The sequence below is a fragment of the Leptosomus discolor genome, chromosome 2, assembly GCF_034619465.1.
Source record: "Leptosomus discolor isolate bLepDis1 chromosome 2, bLepDis1.hap2, whole genome shotgun sequence".
Classification (NCBI taxonomy): Eukaryota; Metazoa; Chordata; class Aves; order Leptosomiformes; family Leptosomidae; genus Leptosomus; species Leptosomus discolor.
The window spans coordinates 42,655,987-42,675,025 of NC_141392.1; the positions used below are offsets into that span (position 1 = coordinate 42,655,987).

The following is a 19,039-nucleotide window of genomic DNA, read 5'->3' on the forward strand; positions in this document are numbered from 1 at the left end:
TTCCCTGGCCATGTGTGTTCACAACTTCTCTTTGACAGTCACAAGCAGCTTCTGACACAGGTTACTGCTGTAATTGCCTGGCTGACACAGTAATGGTGCAAACGCTGATCCTATGATCCTGTGTCAGCACAGCAAATCAGGCTCTGGCCTGTAACTTCCTGAATTCACACCACACCTAACACACAATTTTTGCATAGCTTAAACTAACAGAAAAGTGTTTCTTTATATGGTTCCTCAACCTGCTTAAGCAAAGTTGCTATGATTTTATTCCAATTTATACCACTCAATGGATTAAAAATTTGGGAGCTAGAAGAAAAAACTATGTTCAGCTTTTCTTACTTTCAAACAGTAATACCCTATGATGCAGAAGAATGAGATGACTGTGTGTAGGACGGCCAAAATCCGCAGCGTGGGCTCCATGTAGCCACTGCTTTCTTCCAGGACATAATGCACTGCAATAACCCTCTGGTTGTCACTTTCCAGGATGTTCAACTTGGTACTTTCACCAGCAGATACCACAGGAACTTCCTTTTCTTCTGTCACGGCAGAGGTGGACACCTGTTTAAATCATTTAATCTTAATATTGTAGCTGTATTCCTTTGACAGGAGCTTTACACTACTACAAGCTAAGTAGTATAACTGAAAACAGTGATATCAAGGACAACATAATTGTGAGGAAAGAATTTTTTACATAAAAACGTCCACACAGAATACTTCACAGAGACCCTTTCATCTTGTTACACCAATCTGATTGTGTGCATTTTCTCCCCCCTGCTCCCCCGCCCATGGTAGCACATTTGGGCCATGCTGAATTTTATCAACTCAAATTCAAGAAAGGGCATAGCCCTCTTGAAAGAAACCCAGTGAACTCCTGACATTCCTACATGTAGTCTTTATCAGTAGGGCTGTGCCAGAAACTGATTTGAGTCTGAAGACTCTAGAGTTGTATTAACAATACTGAAAGTCTTGACAAAGAAGATTAGTCATAATGTAGGCAGCTTAAGATGATGTGAATTCTTCTTGACACAAACACCTGAATGTTTTTTCAGAGTACAACTTGAAAAGTAGTATTTTGACAAATTTACCTTATAGAAAAGCAGGATGAAGTTGATGGCAAAAGCAACAAACAACGCCAACATCCTCATGTTGTAAAAGTTTCGTGCAAAATAATTCTGAAAATAGAAACAGAACATAAATACACTTGCCTAATAATGACACCACAATCATTATTAGGTTGTCGCATGGGTGGGTTTTTTGTTTCTTTCCCCTATGGAGCTTTTTAATAGAAAGAAAAAAAAAGAAAAAAAATCAAACTTTTTGAGTGATGTTTTGCACAAATTCTCTCCTACCTCTATATGTGCAATAATGGATTAAGGACCTTTTGTTTCACTCCATGCAGAAAGGGAGGAAGGATTTCTAATTGCCTCTTTCATTATCCTTTCAATACACTTAGAGACAACACAGAGGCATTACAATGTAACAGTATTGTAATACAGAAATCTCTTTCTTCCCCACACCTCAATATTCTTGCATATGGCAAATCGTTACTTTTACCAAGAAACAAAAATGTCTGCATATACCTTTATTTTAAATATTTTTCAAAATTAATTGCGTTTTTACCAAATTTTTTACCAGGAAAAAATTAATGTGACCTAAGTACCACGAGTAGAAAGCTTCTCTCACATCATAATGCCACCAAAAGGATTGCAGAAATACACCTTTTCTCTTCCTGACAATTCACAAACCTTTCTAGCACGTATTTTGAATGCTTTAACTCTCACATGGGAATTCCTCCATTTTTCAGCCCTAACCATAGATGACTATTAGTGAATTATTAAATGAGATTATTAGAAGAAAAATTAAATGAAATACGCATGACTGATTAGCCTAAAAAATGAATCTGAGTTCAAAATCAAAACTTAAAACACCTAATTCCTTCTTAAGATAGTGTCTGCTGTTTTGTAGTTTTGCGGTGTTACTCATGTTAGAAGTAGGCTGTCCTTACACAATTCTATCCACTAGTCATATGGCAAAAGTGTATTTCTTTTTGCTTTTCATTTCACACTAGCCTCACAGAATATGTACGGAATCATCGAGTTAATAAAGGCACAGATTTTAAACAGTTCTACAGCAAACTCAGGGATATCATATTTTATTGAGACACTTTCAGATACAGTTACACTATTTTAATTAGTCTTATTTTCTACAGGTTTTGAGAAGTTTCTCAAATAATAACTTGCTATTCCAGAAAAAAAAAATCTGTTACATCTTTTCTTATGAGTTTTTGGTTAAGCATTCTATCTTAATAAATTACTTTTATATGAGGGCTTGTCATTTCCCAAAGTCATCTCTCAGGGAAAGACAAATCCTACAGGCTCACAAGCTGCTATGAAAATTCAGGACATTTTACTCACTTAACAACGCATGGCTGTTTTCCAACAACAGGCAGGCATGTCTGAAGGTCTAGGTTTTGGACAATAATTGTCTTCCTAAGAATATCTTGTCTACTAAGTTATTTGGTGTCATTTACTCTAAGATTCTACTTAAACCTTTGCTTTTATGTTTTTTTTCATGAATGATGGTGGATAGAAAAATGAGGTTCATCAGATGCAAATCTGTGTTTACATTGGTAGAATAATATGGTGGTACATCCCTGCCAACAGTTAAACACACAGTCTAGAGAACAGCTTACAAGAAGCTTCTGTTGGTATGCAATGATTTTCTTCCAGAAAGCTGATTCCTGAACTTCTGGTTCTCCGTATCTGTGAGTATGAAGTTGTCTTAATTTCTGTTTCCCTTTGTCTTCCTTGGCTTTCTCTTCTTTTTCTCCATTTTCTCCTCTTAGGACACAAATGAAGCCAAAATAATATGTGAAGTTAATAAAATTGCTAAACAGAAAATTAAAACCACACCCTGAAAGAGGCCATTGCATCTTTTCTTGAGGTTCAAGTAGTCACGACTCATGCAGTTCACACAAATGAATAACGAGACACATCCCTCTTCAGCCCAAAGCACTGGCAAGGGTGACAGTCTGGTTAAGTCTATCAATAATTAAACTCACCAGTTTGGCACCTTGAAGTGAGGATGATAACTGCTAGAGGCAGGTAAGCAAGAATCTGCCAACCTTATTACCTGAGAGTTTGCTCCATAATTGTGCACCTAATACTTGCACTGACAAACGTCTGTAAGCTGACACCTGCATGTCTGTATGAGTGTCTATATGTCTAAGTGCTCCCCTCCAACATCACACACTTGATCTGGTTCCCACAAAGGTTGCAGAAAATGGTTCTTTTTGCATTTACAAGCGAAACCTCAAGTTTTAAATTCTGCATTTCTGCACACCTGAGGAATTCATAAGTATCCACTACAGGAGGAGACAGGGATAAGAAAGCTTAACAGCATTTGATGTGTGTTTATCACCATGTTGCCCAATTACAGAAAGTCATAGTGGGCTGCCTTCTCCAAACACATGATCTAAGGAACTAAAAATTATCTTAGAAGTTATTATTTGACCTGACAGCATGATAGATGAAAGGATCACAGGAGTCCATTTGAAGCCAAACCAGAGTGAGAGGCAACTTGTAAGTTACATTATTAATTTCTCTGTACCTATCTACAAACAGAATAACTGATGTCCTAAGCCGCTTCTCTTACCAGAGTACACTTGACAAACTTTCACTTGAAAGTTCACTTGAAAGTTTGTCTTACGTTAGCAGTAGCTTCAGGGCAGCTAATAGTGCCAGGGACTGCACTCCTCATAGACAATACAGGTATCACTGCAACTCATGCTGTCAAGTGGAGCTATCAACAGTGAAGTGACCTTCAAAAGCGAGCAAGACTCTCCTTCACAAAGCTATACTGGCTGAATTAGAAATTTACCCTACTGATTAGGAAGAACAGTTTTTGTTAGTGACAAGTGTTTATTATCCCAGGAGAGCAATAAGGACAGAGTTTGAGACGAAGGAACCCGCTTAGAATTTTGACAGTGACATATCAGCTACAGAATTGTACATGTATCAGAATTGTCCATGTATCAGGAATCATAAAATACAGGGATGGAGTGCCATACTTTTTACTGGATGAAACCAAGCACTATATTTTGCTCTCCACTATTTTTATTCTGAGCTAATCTTATTAACATCGGATTTTAACGTATCCTAAAAAGATTAAACTGATCATTTCTCAAAAGCTAACACTTGTTCTTCACAAAGATGTGAGAGTACTCAGCAATTCATTAAATTTACATTGGAATATTAAGGTTTTGCAAAATCCAAATAATTCAAAATATGTCATAGCAAATGGGAGGGGCAAACCAGATTCAGTCTCTACCACTGATAGATAACAAGTCTCTGGAATCCAGGTGCCCTTACAGTTTTTTCCAAGAGATTTTCTTCTAGCTTTCAGACTTGCCAAGAAAAACTTAATCAATCAAACACATTCTAAAAGAAACTAAATCAACATTACAAAGGATGCTGCTGGAAGAGGGAAATTAATAAAATGTCTGAGTGATGCTATTTACACGGGACTTCCTTACACATGTGCAAGGACATGTGGAGGATGATTTAAAAAAAATCTCAACTGTGGAACATGAATATACACAAAATTAAAGGCAAAGATGTATAGTACAAAACAAGTTGGATTTTCAGTGAAACAAACCACATTTCATTGGATTGGAAGTTAAAGTAATACATACTCAGCTTTTTCAGGTTCAGATTTTGTTTCCTCCTTCTCTTCCTTTTCATCTTCTTTCACCTGCTCCTACAGAAAATCAGAATAAACAAAAGTGTCTAAACTCTATTATACAGTACAGAGTTAAAAGGATACACAGAGCTCCGAATGTTAGGCTCTTTTTTTTTTTTTTTTAAAAACAACTGAAACCCGGAGAGATGATCCTTCAATTTACATTAATGAAGGGAACACTGAATTAAAAGCAAACCAAAACACCATGTACTTAGAGAAGGCTGTGGGGATTCAAGTTTATCATGTCAGAGAGGGTAAACACCAGTAATTGTATCTGATTCCTTAAAAAACATGTCACAAACCCCAGAAAAACATAGACACAATTTTTGTTTCAAGACTATACTTAACATACGTTAAGAGAGAAACATACGGCAGAAATAAAAGATGCAGTTACCTGGATTTTTTCCGGTACCTCAGGCATTGGAGCTAAGGAGGGAGTGCTCAGTAAATCACTCAAACCAGCATTTGGATTGTGAGGGATCAATTTATACTGTCCACCTTCTCGTTTCAAATCCAAACCAAATATATCTGAGAGTAGATCACTTTCATCTGATAAAGTTCTCAGATCTGTCAAGTCTTCTGTAGGCAATGCAGCTTCTGTTGGCTTCCTCTCCCCCTCTTCTGCTTCCCCACGCACCTCATCCTGAGTGGGATCTGGCATATTCGCTAACAGTTCAGCCACCTTGATTTTCTTTGCTCCTTCTACTAGGCTTCCTCCAAGCAGCAAACTGCATATGATGCGAAAGAAGCCCCGGACAACACTACAAGCAAAATGTAGTAAGCCCACCAAAATGCTCCAATAGGAAGAAAATAAAGCCATGACCATGTCCTTCATGGTCATTTTCTTCACTTTTTTCATCTGTTTCCTTAGGCTCTTCATGCTGAGCATTTTCATGAGCATCATCAAATTATACTTGAGAGCTACTAATGCTGACTTCATGGTCACGAGAGAGAAGAAACCCATTCTAGGATCCTGTTCCTCAGGCTTATCTTTCTCATTCTCCTCTTTATTTGCTGACCTTTCATTCAGATCTGACTCGGAGATCTGGGCAGCCAGTTGCATTTCAAAGATGGTATCCTCACAGAAATTAACAAAAAGCTCCATCTTTTCTTTCTCCCCGCCTTCATTTACAACATCAAATATAAATTGTCTCTTTGACTCTTTTACCTGAGGTTTCTCCCACTGAGTCCGACTTGACTCACTTATTTCAAAATAAACTCGTTCAATGCGCTTCGCACTGCCCATGATTTCTATGCGTCCAAGAAAAGGCTGAAAGTAATTCAGCACACTCTCTGACAGTTCAAGAAAAGTTTGCAAGCGGGTATCATGGGGCATGTGTTCTGAAAGGTTAGTCAGGAGAACAGCAACATTGAAACCAATGTCTTTGGCAGGTTCATGGAATCGTTTCACAAACTCCTCATAGTCCAGAGTCTCATTCTCATCTGTTTCAGCACACGATAGCAGAAACTCAGTTTCAGACTGTGTGTAATGCTTATGGCTTTCCATTGCCTTGTGAAAATCCCTCTTTGAAATTATCCCTTTACCATCAGGGTCATATTCTTTGAATGCATCAGAGGAGGTCAAATCCTTCAATTTTAAGAACATATCAAAAAATTTCAGAATCATCTCCACATTGTTGGACGATTCCACAAGCATATCGACCATCTGCTTGCCAATAGTTCCATTCACAACATTACCTAGAGGTGATGACATGAAGTTAGAGATACTGATGGCAGCAAATGTTTTGGCAAAGAAAAGTGTGCAATGACTAGTGAAATAATCAATCAAGAATGATAAACTATCGGCTAACATACTCACATGAGAAAGCTAGCTGTAAAATCAGAACCTTTTACTAATAACACTTCCCTAAGACTTGGAAAAAACATAAGTGACTAAGTGTCTGCCATTAAAGGAAGGAAGAACTAACAAGCCCTACAGAGACACATCTGTTACATTTAATATAGTACTAAACACAAGGCAGCATACTATGAATTTTACTAGTGCAACGTAGACAGAATTAGCATTCCGTTAGATAGGATGAATAGCTCAGTAGGTTACTCAAGAAGCATAGCCTACAGTACTAAGAATTTACTTTTTCTCAATGACCTTCTATGAGCAAAACAGCAGCAGTTGCAATGCATGCTACATTGCAATGTATGCTACATTCACTGCCCTCCCAGTTCTCTCAAGAAAATAAATGTGATATGATACATGTAAGAAACAAAAAGGAAAACCAGATCTTTTTTGGATCATCTATAAGTATGTTTGGTTAGCCTACTATCGGAAGCGCTAACAGAATACCATAAAGGAGCTAAAGAAATAGTAGCATTTCTTGACAATCACATTCTCTGGGGAATCATAATTTCAGGTACTAGCTATAAAGGACCTTGAACCTAGATGAATCAAAGCCTTTTCTTTATGGCTAAGATCACTATCAAAATAAATGCAACATAGTAAAGGTGTTAATAAAATAACTGATAAACTGATCAGTTCCTAGAACTCAGGATTCCAACTCCAATAGTAAAAAACTTTTCACCTAAGCCAAAAGAGAAGCCAAGTTCACGGAAAGCAAATAAAACTTCTGCCAAAACTGGATTTTATACATTCTGACATTCAGAATTAATATAAACTGTATCAACTACACTAAACAAATCTTCCATTTACTTTAAGACCTAACAACTCTTCTCAATTGAGACATGAAAATTAAAATCACAAAGGAAAATGAAGCATTATTTCTCATATGAAGAAAATCACAATGGTAAAAACCTTGCTAGAACAAATGTGAAAGAGGATTTCAAATTAAATTTTGACTACCTTCCAGCATAGACAGCAACATGACAACCATATCCTTCTGAAGATCCATTAATTCCTTCAGCAATTCAATTTGACTGGAATCCTAAATAATGAACACAATATATATAACAGGATATCTATCGACTTCTTTGACATTTATATATGTGTATGCCTATTTCATCCTGTAAAAACAAGACTTAGAAATTAAGAAGCTAGTAGAGTCAAAGCTGGTTAATACAGTGAAAATATATTTATTTGCTTGAATCCACACAGTACATTCACGGGATCAAACATTTATACACTCATCTGTTTAGAAGACAACAATTTAATAAAGACAAAGTGAAAACTGAAGGTGATGAAAAAATTTAAAGCAATAACTGGTTATGTCAAGCTCACAGGAGATGCCTCTGTAACATTTCATGTCAGCTAAAGCATTGTCGCTGTTGGTTAAATCAAGTTTACAGCTATGAAGACTTCTAAAATCAACAATGGTAGCAGCACATAGAGTTCAAATTGAGTGATTCCATTATAGGCCACTGAACTTTTTTGGGGAGAAAGAAAAGTTGAAATAAAATTTCAAAATATTTATTAATGAAGACCCATTATTATGTCCTTAAATAGACATGATACCGATTCTTTTAACCATTTTTTTCTCATTCGGCTTATCAAATTTACTATTTCACTTGCCAATGATTTCAAACTGGATTTATTCAACTACTTAGTTTCTTCCTCAGTGATACATTGTGGCATCTTGCCATTGATAAGGCATACAAGAGCACTGCTGGACTTCAGTGATAGTACAACAAACTCAATGTACTTTATGGCAATTTGGATCTTGGATTGAAAACAGTACATATCGGAAACAATGAAGATTTCTAATTGATTTGTCTTTAAGTTTTCATTACAGATCTTCTTTCTTCAAAAGTTGCTTACAACCTGGATGGTCTTTGTTTTCTGCCTTACAGAGATTTCTTAAGAAGTATCATCAATATCACCTTGTTGCTTACTAATACAAGACTAGAGAAGGAAAATGTAAAAAATACCTTCAAAACTCCAAATAAAATAGTGATTTAGTTTTGTCCTACTTGAATTTTGTTTCAAATATTCTCCAAAAGTGCTCTGGAAACTCTCAATTTAAACCAAAAAACAAATACCTAGCCTGGGCAGGGCCCCCTTACAGACAAAAGCTATATGGCAACTCCTTATAAATCCATTTAGCTACACTCTACACCTTTGACAACTGATATTTGATCAGAATATGAGAAGCTTATTAATATATTCTTGCAATAAATATAAATGAACAGAAGAGCCCATATCTATTCTGTCTTTTCCCAAGGCTCTGCTGGCTCCCTAAAGGAGCTCCCAAAAGCCAAGATCTTGAGCTCCACATAAGAGAAAGACATCATCACTATTTCACATACACTTGGAGTAGACTGTGTTTCTGTCATCCCACAAAACAGCGTGAGCAACTCCACACACTACAATGGATCTCTACAAAGCTCCTTGGCGCTCTCTGAAGTGGCAGCGACAGGATGAGTACCATTATTTTCCAGATACAGTAATTAAAAGATGCTATAAAGCCACTCTGGGCACAGCTGAGACTATAAACTTGTCATTACTGTAAAAACAAATCTTGCCAATAGCCACATAACATTTCTCAATCAACACACAGCTATCATGTGTTTGACTCGCTGTCAGTAACTTCTTAGATCCTGCTTTCCATGTTGCTTTATTGGTACAGGAAGAAAGCACAATAGCCACCACTGTGGCCTACCCAAACACTGAATATTTTTTCAATTCTTAAAATAACAAAGACGTTCCAAACCCAGGACAGTATCTACAGGCACTTATAAATACACTTCAGTAGAAATTCAACGCATCAATCTTGAAAAACAGGTTTCCCTGTGATGCCATTTGCTGGAAGAAGATCTCTATTTAGCCACAAGGCATGAGAAGCATACCTGTAGCGCAAAGTCTACAAATCTAAGCAATCAGCCTACTTTCAGCCATAAATTCCCAAGGGCAGGGAGGAAAATCATTTGAGCAAGACTACTTTAATTTATGCAAAGAATACTTACATGGATACATTTGCAGCCAAATAATGAAATCGAAAAATCTCAGAGCCTTCAGAGATATATTCCTTAACAACAATTAAAACCTTTACAAGATTATGACACTTTTCTCTGAGAATGTCAAATTATGTACAACATTTAGAATCACTACATTCAATTAAGATGTGCAACTCTTTTAAAAAGGTAAGACATTGAAAAATGCACTGCTTAAGGACAGGATTCTTCTCACTTAATTTTAACCCCCTAAAGAGATGTCTGTGCCAGTCCTCTACACTGTTTCTATAGTTTATTAAATGAGTACTCACATCCAAAACCAATTCACTCATTCTAACGTCTGATTATTCTTTCTCTACTAAGGCTTAGATGCAGACATGTGTTGAACTAGGGTTGTGCAAAATTGCGGAAAACACTGTGACTTGATAGAACTTTGGTATGAAAGACAGGAATTGCCTAGTTCTTTACGAATATTGGTGATATGCTTCATTTGCAACTTGATCTAATTGGCTTTGTGCCTGTGGCTAGTAAACCAATTACAAGCCTGCTGTTCATACCCATTACAATTTTGTAATTTAATCCCTCAACTCCACTGTATTCTATCACCCCGTCCCTTTTTTTTCCTCATATTTCCCCTATTAAGTGTAGTTGTGACCCAAACATATTAACAATTCTTTTTATCTTTTACAAAAAAGTTAGTAACTCAAAAAGGAAAAAGTAAAAGAAAAAGATACCTGAGACAGCTTCATCTGCATGTGGGCAAACACATGAAGAAAACCAACTACAGCATCCCATAGCCTGCTGTGTGCCAGACTTTGCTGATTCCCAGTACACGGTCCCTATTGTTCAGGCAACACAAAAAAAAAAAAAAAGAAAAAGAAAAAGAAAAAGAAAAACTGAGTTTATTTGCAAGGAACTCAATAAAAACAGGAAGGAAGATATATAGTCAGTGCATAGCTTGGGGCTGTCCTCTAGAAACTGCTATGAAAAATTAAACATATATAGAATTATCTATTTAATAACACCACTGACTAGGCAATGCCTATTTCTAATAAACCTTTCTGCCTCTGTTTTAAGCAAGTCCCAATTTACTAATTCAGAACCACAAAAAGAATATCTGCTTTCCACTTCAAACTGCAAATGCTAAAGGGGTACAAATCTTCAAGCTGATTCTTCCCTATGTAGTTCTGTAAATCAGGAATAACTTTATAGAAGGTTAAAACAAAATTAGCATACAGGGTTAGAGAATCAGACTCCTGATCACTTTTTTCCCCTAGCATATTCCAGCTGTTGTAGAACACAGTGCTAAAGAATATTGTTCCAAAATTTCCAACTTCTGAAAAGCAGAAGTACAAAATCTTTTGAAGCCTCAAAAGATAAAGAAAATCTTTACCAGCTAACAATGCTACTTGTGATTTGCCAAACGTGTATACATTAAATTCATTACGCACGTGTATATAAACTTTATTCAGTCCTATTCTGTCACATTTCATCCTCATGAACTATAAAATACTATTTTCGTAATAATGATTTTCATTTGAACCACAACAATACAAAAGACACCTAATAGTCTAATGAGATTCTAACCTGCTTATATGCAGAAACAAACTGTAGTATTGACTGATTCACATGAGGAATTAAGAACTCAATTACACTGAATTCCTAACATATCATGTAAGAACTGCTATATTATTATTTTGACAGAATTGATCCCAATCTCATTTATTGCAGAGTCCACCTCAAATACATCTCTACAATTGTCAAATATAACGTCTGACTTCAGCATTAATGCCTTAAACAGCCTTATTCCTGACAGAAAATACAATTTAATGTTCTGTTGACTAAACAGCAACTGGTTTGCATTGACCTTAGTTTCTCAGTGGATTAAAAGTGGAGACTGTAAAGCAGACAATACTGCTACAGTCTAAGCCAAATTAAAACAAAGCAAAACAAACCAACTCTTGTATCTCATGTACAACCAAATGACAATTTTTTACTAATAAATGTAAATTTGACTAAATTGCTAGGATTCCAAAAGAGTAGTGACAATCATGTGTAAATATATACAAAAACTTCACTTCCTACTTAAAAAATGCACTAAAATAATTTTGAAGCACAAATGCATTTATATCTTATTTCTTTCTATGTTATATCTAGCTACACTATGTCTTCATGCCAAAAGTATGATTAATTTTCTTTCAAATCCATAAAACTCCAGTGAAACTAATTTACCTGGATATACTCTGTAAGAGTATTGAAAACTTGTTTTGCAACCTGGATGGCTTTGGAAAAGTTTCGTTGTCCTTGTTCATCAATAACATCCTTCCCAGAATAATACCAATAGAAATCACTAATGGATTCCTAAAAAACATTTGTGAGAAGCACAAACAACTTATGCAATCAAACTGCCTCTAACTAATTATTCACCAAGATAAGAAAAACAACATTAGGTAGCATTCTAGTTCTGAAAAGTATTTAGTTTTTTAAGGTTTTAAATGACCTCCCAATGTTTCTCACATATTACTTCAAGAATTGTAGTTCCATCTCAAGGGAATCAATAGGAAAACAAATATACTGAATTAAATAATTTAAAACTCCCCACAGCAAACCTCAAAACAAAATAAAATAAACAAAAAATTAGATCTCTTGGCATCTGCTCTTAGAAATACAACCATCTGCATTCCGAGAAGTACTCCGTAGTACTACCATGCTGCATGCTGTTCTTTAAACAATCTCTCTTTATACTGCATGCCTGAAACTTAGTCACTTGCAGGAGCAAATGTTGCTTTGTGTGCGTGATTTCTCTTTCTGTCTTCCCCAAAGGCGAGCTTATTAAAGTTTCAACAAAGTAAGCAATGGAATGAAAATCGTTGTATCATCCCTACAATTTCTACAGAACACATAAGGATAAAAAGCAACATTGATAAGAGCAGCAACTAAAAACCACCAGTTTTCAAAGCCTGGAATTCTCAGCCCAACAAATAAATGGCTAAATGGAAAATGTAACTAGATAAATTAAAAAAAAAAAACAAACCAAAAACACCAAAATACTTCGTCATGCACAGTGATTTTCAGAAACATTAGAAAAACAGGTAAAAATTATTAACATTTTTCACAACGTATGTTTTCATGTCTTCCACATGCTCCAATCTGGAAACAAATTAGATATCTTTTCATTACTTTCTACTGGGTTGTGACAACGTAATGTTTTCATATTTAAAGATTAGGGAGATAATTCAAATTAGAGGGTTAAAGGGTTTTTAATCTAGCCTTCTGCTTTTGTTTTTCCTTTTTGCCTTTTTTTTTTCCCTCCTTAGAAAATGATACGCTGTTCTTATGCTTCACTCCGTGCCATCCCATGAATATCCACACAGCAGCCCAGTGTTCAGACTAAAATCAGAACATGGATGACAAAGCAGCTGGCTGAGGCTTAACTTGAACAATATAAAACACTTTTGAGTCACAGTCTCAGTCAACAACTGGCTAATGGTATTCACTGATACATTCGCATTTATCTACCTTCTGCCTGCTCTCCTTGGTTAACAACTCCATTGCATTCTTGAATATAATGGCTGAAATCAGTCGTTCACACTCTTGTCACCTTTGACTCTCACAGTACAAAATAACAACTCAAAGAACTGTAACCAGTAAAGAATTACAGGCTTTCTCATCAACATCGGCTACAGTGACCAGAATAAATGCCATGACAAATAAATAAGCTCCTCTAACAAAACTGAATATTTTGTGGCAAGGACAACGTTTGATTTTGCTGTAAACAGAGTTTTTGTGGCAGTAAACCTTGTATTGCTGAAGGAAATTCCAGAGAAATTAAGACATTCAGAATCTCCACATACAAACTTCTGCCTTATGATCACAATAAATGAAATAAGGTTAAAAAATGGTAAATATTGTATAGACGCAAGTTATTGTCATCTACTTAATGAGTATATAAGTTAACCTACCTGAACTCTTAATAAGTAATCCACAGTGGAAATGATAATATTAACAGTTGTATTGTTACCAGTCTGAGTTCTCAGGTAATTCTGAAAATCTGAAAATTCAAATAAAAGTTTAGTCCAAAGTTATTCAAATGTTAAAGACTTACAAAACTATTACTGCAAATTAATTCCGATGTAACATGATCTAAGAAAGTAAAGCTTAAAGAAATGGATTTTTTAAACTTTTTTTTTTTTCCAGCACATTTTTAAGAGTTTCAGCATTTTGATGCAGAGATTGCATACCAGTGAACTTCTGAAGACAGAAGCTTGATTATCTGTTTAATCTGAAGAACTTTAACTTGGTCTTATTTTCACCTTATTTATGACTAATTTTATATGTTTAGAACTCCATCAATACCACACAATTACACCTAGTATATGTTTTGTAAAGCAAAAGCAAAATTAAATCACATAATTATAGAATTCCTGATTATGAATTTATAAATATGTTCAACGGATAAAAAAAAAAAATTTCTTCCCCCACTTTTTCTTCTTTTTCTTCCCTAATAATGACACAGAGAACACAGGGAAGTGTACTTAATAACAAAAACACGCTTAAAATCATGTATTTGTTTAATTTGGTTTTCTATCTTTAAAATACACGCTACTTCTTCAGGAAAGACATTGCATATATTGTTACAACTTCACATACAATTCTAACTGACATTAGTGCCAAACAGCACACAGGAGAAACACACAAATTCTAAAGAACAATAAATACATCTTCCTGTTATATTTTTCCTCTGAATCTTCACTGTATAGAAGTTATAAATCATGGACATTTTCCTATATAAATTTACCTTTCCTAGTAGGACAAGATCCAAAACTCATTATTTTGGAAGCTGTTATCTTTTCTACAAAGTTAAAGCTGATTAAAAGAACTGGCAACTTAATTCCACAAAAATATTTTCGTTTCGTCTAGAAGCTACTCCACCTTTCATAATATTTTATAAAGACCGCCAAACTCTCAACAATGAAGAGCTTTTATCTTTAGTTACCATCACCTTGGCTTAGCTGACTGGCAGCTTGCCCACAAACCTGAATTATGTCCTTCACAAAGCAATTGAAGGAAGCGGAAGAGGTCACAGGTGAACTCATCATCCTGCATCACCTTTTCTCCTGCAGAAAGGCCAGATGGAAGCAGATTATCACAGGCTGCCAAGTAACACCCCACAGCCCCTGAAGAAAATCTCCATATTTAATTTTAAGAAGGAGAAAAGGCAAGAGAAAATTTATAACCACCAATCTATCTGAAGCACGTATGACTTGTGCTTGGCAGATAGTTATTTGGTTTTAAAAAAAATAAATATGAAACTTAACTTTTGATTTCTAAATATGGCAGCATGAGCTTGGCAACATTTTACAAATAATCCATGATTTACATTCTTGTTTGACTTTGCTGGACATGAATGCTGCGTTACATACAAAGGTTAGGATTGAATTAATTTGGTCACCGTTCATCACAAAACAAGGTACTTAAAAATACAGAAAGGGATTTAATCAAACAGTAATAAAAAACATTCCTCAAATAAACTGTTAGATTTTAAAACAGTCTAAAATAACCCATGAAATTTACAGCGGTGTGCATTCTCAAGAATCACGCCAAAATATTTGAGGATTTAGTACCTGTCTTCTGCTGACACAAAACGGATGTTGGGATGTTCTCCCTTGACAAAATAAAGCAACAATCTTAGGATGAACTAGGACAACTACCAATGTGCTTTACTGAATTAGGCCCTTCAGTTTATTTTCTGGTAAATAGCTAATATCCAAATATATACAATGTCAAATTATGTTCTTGATTCTTCACAGGAAACAGTATACTAAAAAGCCCTCAGTTAACACACCATTATTTCAATTACATCAATACGTACAGTTGACTTTGTACACTGACATGTGAAGGGGAGAAACAACCACTCACCCAGGAAAACAATCACAACTGAGAAAAATATAGAACAGCTACTAAAATGACACAGGAGGACAACAACATAGGTGTTCAAAACAATAAAGACCACCTATTGAAAGTAAGGAAATCCCATTCAGGACTTTGGAAAAGTATTTGGAATGTGTATGGCAACAAAAATGGAAGCCATAAAAACTTTTACTTTTTAAGAATATACATCATTCGAATATGTGGACACATGCTATTTGTAGACAACAAAAGGAAAGGAGATAAAAACGTAAGCAAACTGCAAAAGAATTTGGAAGTTTTTTAATGGGGAGATATTTTAGGCTTTTATCGGAACTTCAAAATATTCCGTCTACAAAGACAATATTTTTACTGTGTGAACAGAAAGAAGCCAGAAGAGTGAGTAAATGAACTAAAATCTAAAAGAAAAAAAAAGCTTTTTTCAAAAAAGTTATAGATAATAACAATTACATTAACAATTACTGACATACTGTTATATTGGTGGATAACTAATTATAATATCTACATTTAGAAATTATAACTACATTATTACAGGTGAATTGTAAACAGTATTTAGTACAATTTGGAATACCGATAAACATGAACATGATCAGAAGTTTAACTTTATGTAAAGTCATGAACAACTACAAGTTCAAGCTAATGGACTTAGCAATCCACAGCCTGTGAATTTTAAAGTGAGAAGCTTCAGTACAATGGTAGGATTAGGAAACAAAAACATTCTGAAAACTAATATGAATATTTTAAAAGTACAGAATTTCACTTTTTCTTGTTGCCATCAAGACACAGTGTTTGGCATTAAGAGCACATATCACCAAAGTATATGCCACACATAGGGAAAGATAAAATGCTCTTCCCCTCCTAATTCCAGACATGTACTTATGGTAGTGGCAAACAATATGCAATTCTTTCTCCAAGAATAACCCAAATACGATAAATGACATCCCATGACATTTTTGTCCATCCCAGACATAAATTTTTCAATCACAGATGACTGAAAGCCCTTTCAGCTAATTAACGAAATGTAAATTACTGTTTCTGTCGGTGCTGATTAATGTATACATACAATATACTCCCAAGAAGGCAAGATGGCAAAATCAAGAGGTGCCTATGCACTTAAAAGTACATTACTGAACATTATAAACACATTCAGCCCCACAAGATACTTTCATATGTTGCTGGCCAAAGGGTAGAGTATAGAATATCTTGCAGGATTTTTTAAAATTTAACTCAGCTGTCATGCTTGAAGCTACACTGGGAGTCACATGCTTTGTTGACCTAGATGAATATTTATATTTTGCAAAAATAAGCATTACAGAAAGCCAAGTAGCTTGACTGCTGAGATGGCAATGATTTTAAAAAATAACTCACAAAGAAAATTGCTGATGTATTACAATTAGAGAAATCAAGTCCATAAAGGGCCCAACCATGTATTTCTTGCATGTCAAGGTATCACTGAATCATAGAATCATTTTGGTTGGAATTGAAGACATTTGTATGAATAAGACTGCAGAATAAGTTACAGTTTAATAGTTTGTCACCTCTATTTTTCTTGTCCTCTTATCAAGTAAGATTTTTCAGAAGAAGAAGGAAAACAAGTCTCAAGTTGAAATGCTTATACAGATTACTTTATGAAGTAATCTTCTGGATTCCACAGGAATTTATGTATTTTTATACAATAAATTCCAATTTTAATACTGGAAGCGTTTGGAAGGGACTTTTAATTAGTTCCACTGTAAAGAAATCACAAAATGAACCCAAGTCATTGAAAAATTCTGCAAAATCAGAAGGTGTTTAGGTACATCATTTCACATAAACTGAAAGGTCTGTTCCTTTTGGAGATATTTTTACATATTTCAAAACGAAGCAAAACACCCCTGTCTCAAACAGCTTGGCCAGACTAAGATTTAAAATAATCTCGGTTTTCAATTTCTACAGCTGTTCAAAACCTGACTAAATCCAATGTTAGTCTTGACAGGAATTTTAATTTTCAAATGTTATTTATTGACCGCAAGAGGTGTCTTGCTAGTAACTACAGAATTGAAGTGCATAAACATTTCTTTCTATAAAATCTAAGAGAACAACCTTTGCTGCTGTACACACAAATTCATGCCAGTACACACATAAATTTGCATAGATAATGTACTTACAAACATACACACTGCGCATAGTATGACTTACGTTGTCATGAAACCATGTTCTCTAATTTCTGTTGATATGATGTATAGTCTGCCATATATTTACTTAGACGTTAAAATGGTGCCATTGCTCATGCTGAATGTAAATGATATCACTACACACATGAAGGTGTTAAGCCTGTAGTTGTTGCAAAACCGGTAGCTTGTGTTTGTGATATATAGGAACGGAGGTATCGTGTAGGAAATGAAAATAAGATTGAACGAAAAATTAAATGCATGGTTTTCTTCCTTGAAAGTGCATGTGTCCAAATTTAGTAATTCTCTATTCTCTCTTTTTTTTTTTTTTTTTTAATCCAGAATGGAAAATATCTGACTTCTATTACTACTCAGAAACACTGGTCTCATCCTACACATTACAGAAATATACAAATACTTTCAACTTTCACAAAGGAACAGGGCTCCTTTTTGATGGCTGTTAAGCAAGAGCAAAGCTCTTCCATGACAAACCAAGTTAATTTATTCTTATCACAAGACCCGGGCAATATTGGGTTGGATTGTGAGTGCTGCATGCCTTTGACTTCTCAATAATCTGATTCAAATAAGAAAAGCACTTGTCTTCTCACTGAGTGACACATAACAATTCCTCTGAACTAAAGCTACTTAAGTTCCCTTCAAAAGCAAACACTGATTCAAATACAGTGACATAATGGTGGAGAACAGCCCTCCAATGTAAGTTACAGTGGATCACACAGAATTTAAACATCCACTCTAAGTGTGACTAGGTTGGTGAAGGGCAAAAGTATATTTATTGATTTCACGTTATTAATGGCTGAAAATAGCCCTGATGTGTACCCTCATTATAGCCATTCATTACATGGCATGTGTACCACTCTCAGTCAGTTTAACAGTAAGTCCTTTAAGACCTACTATCAGATCAAATTTCATTCTAAAATCATATTTCATTAAAATACGCCTTCCAAGAACTTACAGAGAAACAAAATAATGCCATGGTACGATATTAGATTAAAAATAAAAATGCAGCTTTCCTGACAAAAAAAGAAAAAAGGTAAAACAATCTAAGTGTAAACTTAACACCTTGAATTTTTTACTTCATATGATAAGTAAAACATGTCTCTCCAAAGGATAAAAACATTGCACTTTCAAGATTTTTGTGACTCACAGTGAGATAGCATAGAGTATGAGTGTTAAATGAAAAAAAAAAAATTGCAAGATAAAAAGCATTTCTACATGTCTTTGGTTTTGAACCCCCCTTTTTTCAAAAGGAAACAAGACAACAAAACAAAATACATACAGAAGAAACAACATTGAGTACATCACAAAAACAAGGAAGAAACACATTTGCTAAAGAACCATCA

General features: G+C 35.0%; 1 protein-coding gene across 1 annotated transcript in view; it reads right to left on the minus strand.

The window, feature by feature from the left end:
* Window positions 1-19,039, minus strand: part of RYR2 (ryanodine receptor 2) — a 323,964-nt gene that overhangs the window by 22,485 nt on the left and 282,440 nt on the right. The window contains exons 85-94 of the mRNA XM_086460401.1: window positions 14,637-14,717; window positions 13,563-13,651; window positions 11,833-11,961; window positions 10,335-10,439; window positions 7,556-7,637; window positions 5,135-6,438; window positions 4,694-4,758; window positions 2,693-2,840; window positions 1,086-1,172; window positions 340-558 (exon numbers count right to left, since the gene is read on the minus strand). Coding sequence (XP_086316527.1) covers window positions 340-558; window positions 1,086-1,172; window positions 2,693-2,840; window positions 4,694-4,758; window positions 5,135-6,438; window positions 7,556-7,637; window positions 10,335-10,439; window positions 11,833-11,961; window positions 13,563-13,651; window positions 14,637-14,717 — 2,309 coding nt within the window. The remainder of the gene's footprint in view (window positions 1-339; window positions 559-1,085; window positions 1,173-2,692; window positions 2,841-4,693; window positions 4,759-5,134; window positions 6,439-7,555; window positions 7,638-10,334; window positions 10,440-11,832; window positions 11,962-13,562; window positions 13,652-14,636; window positions 14,718-19,039) is intronic.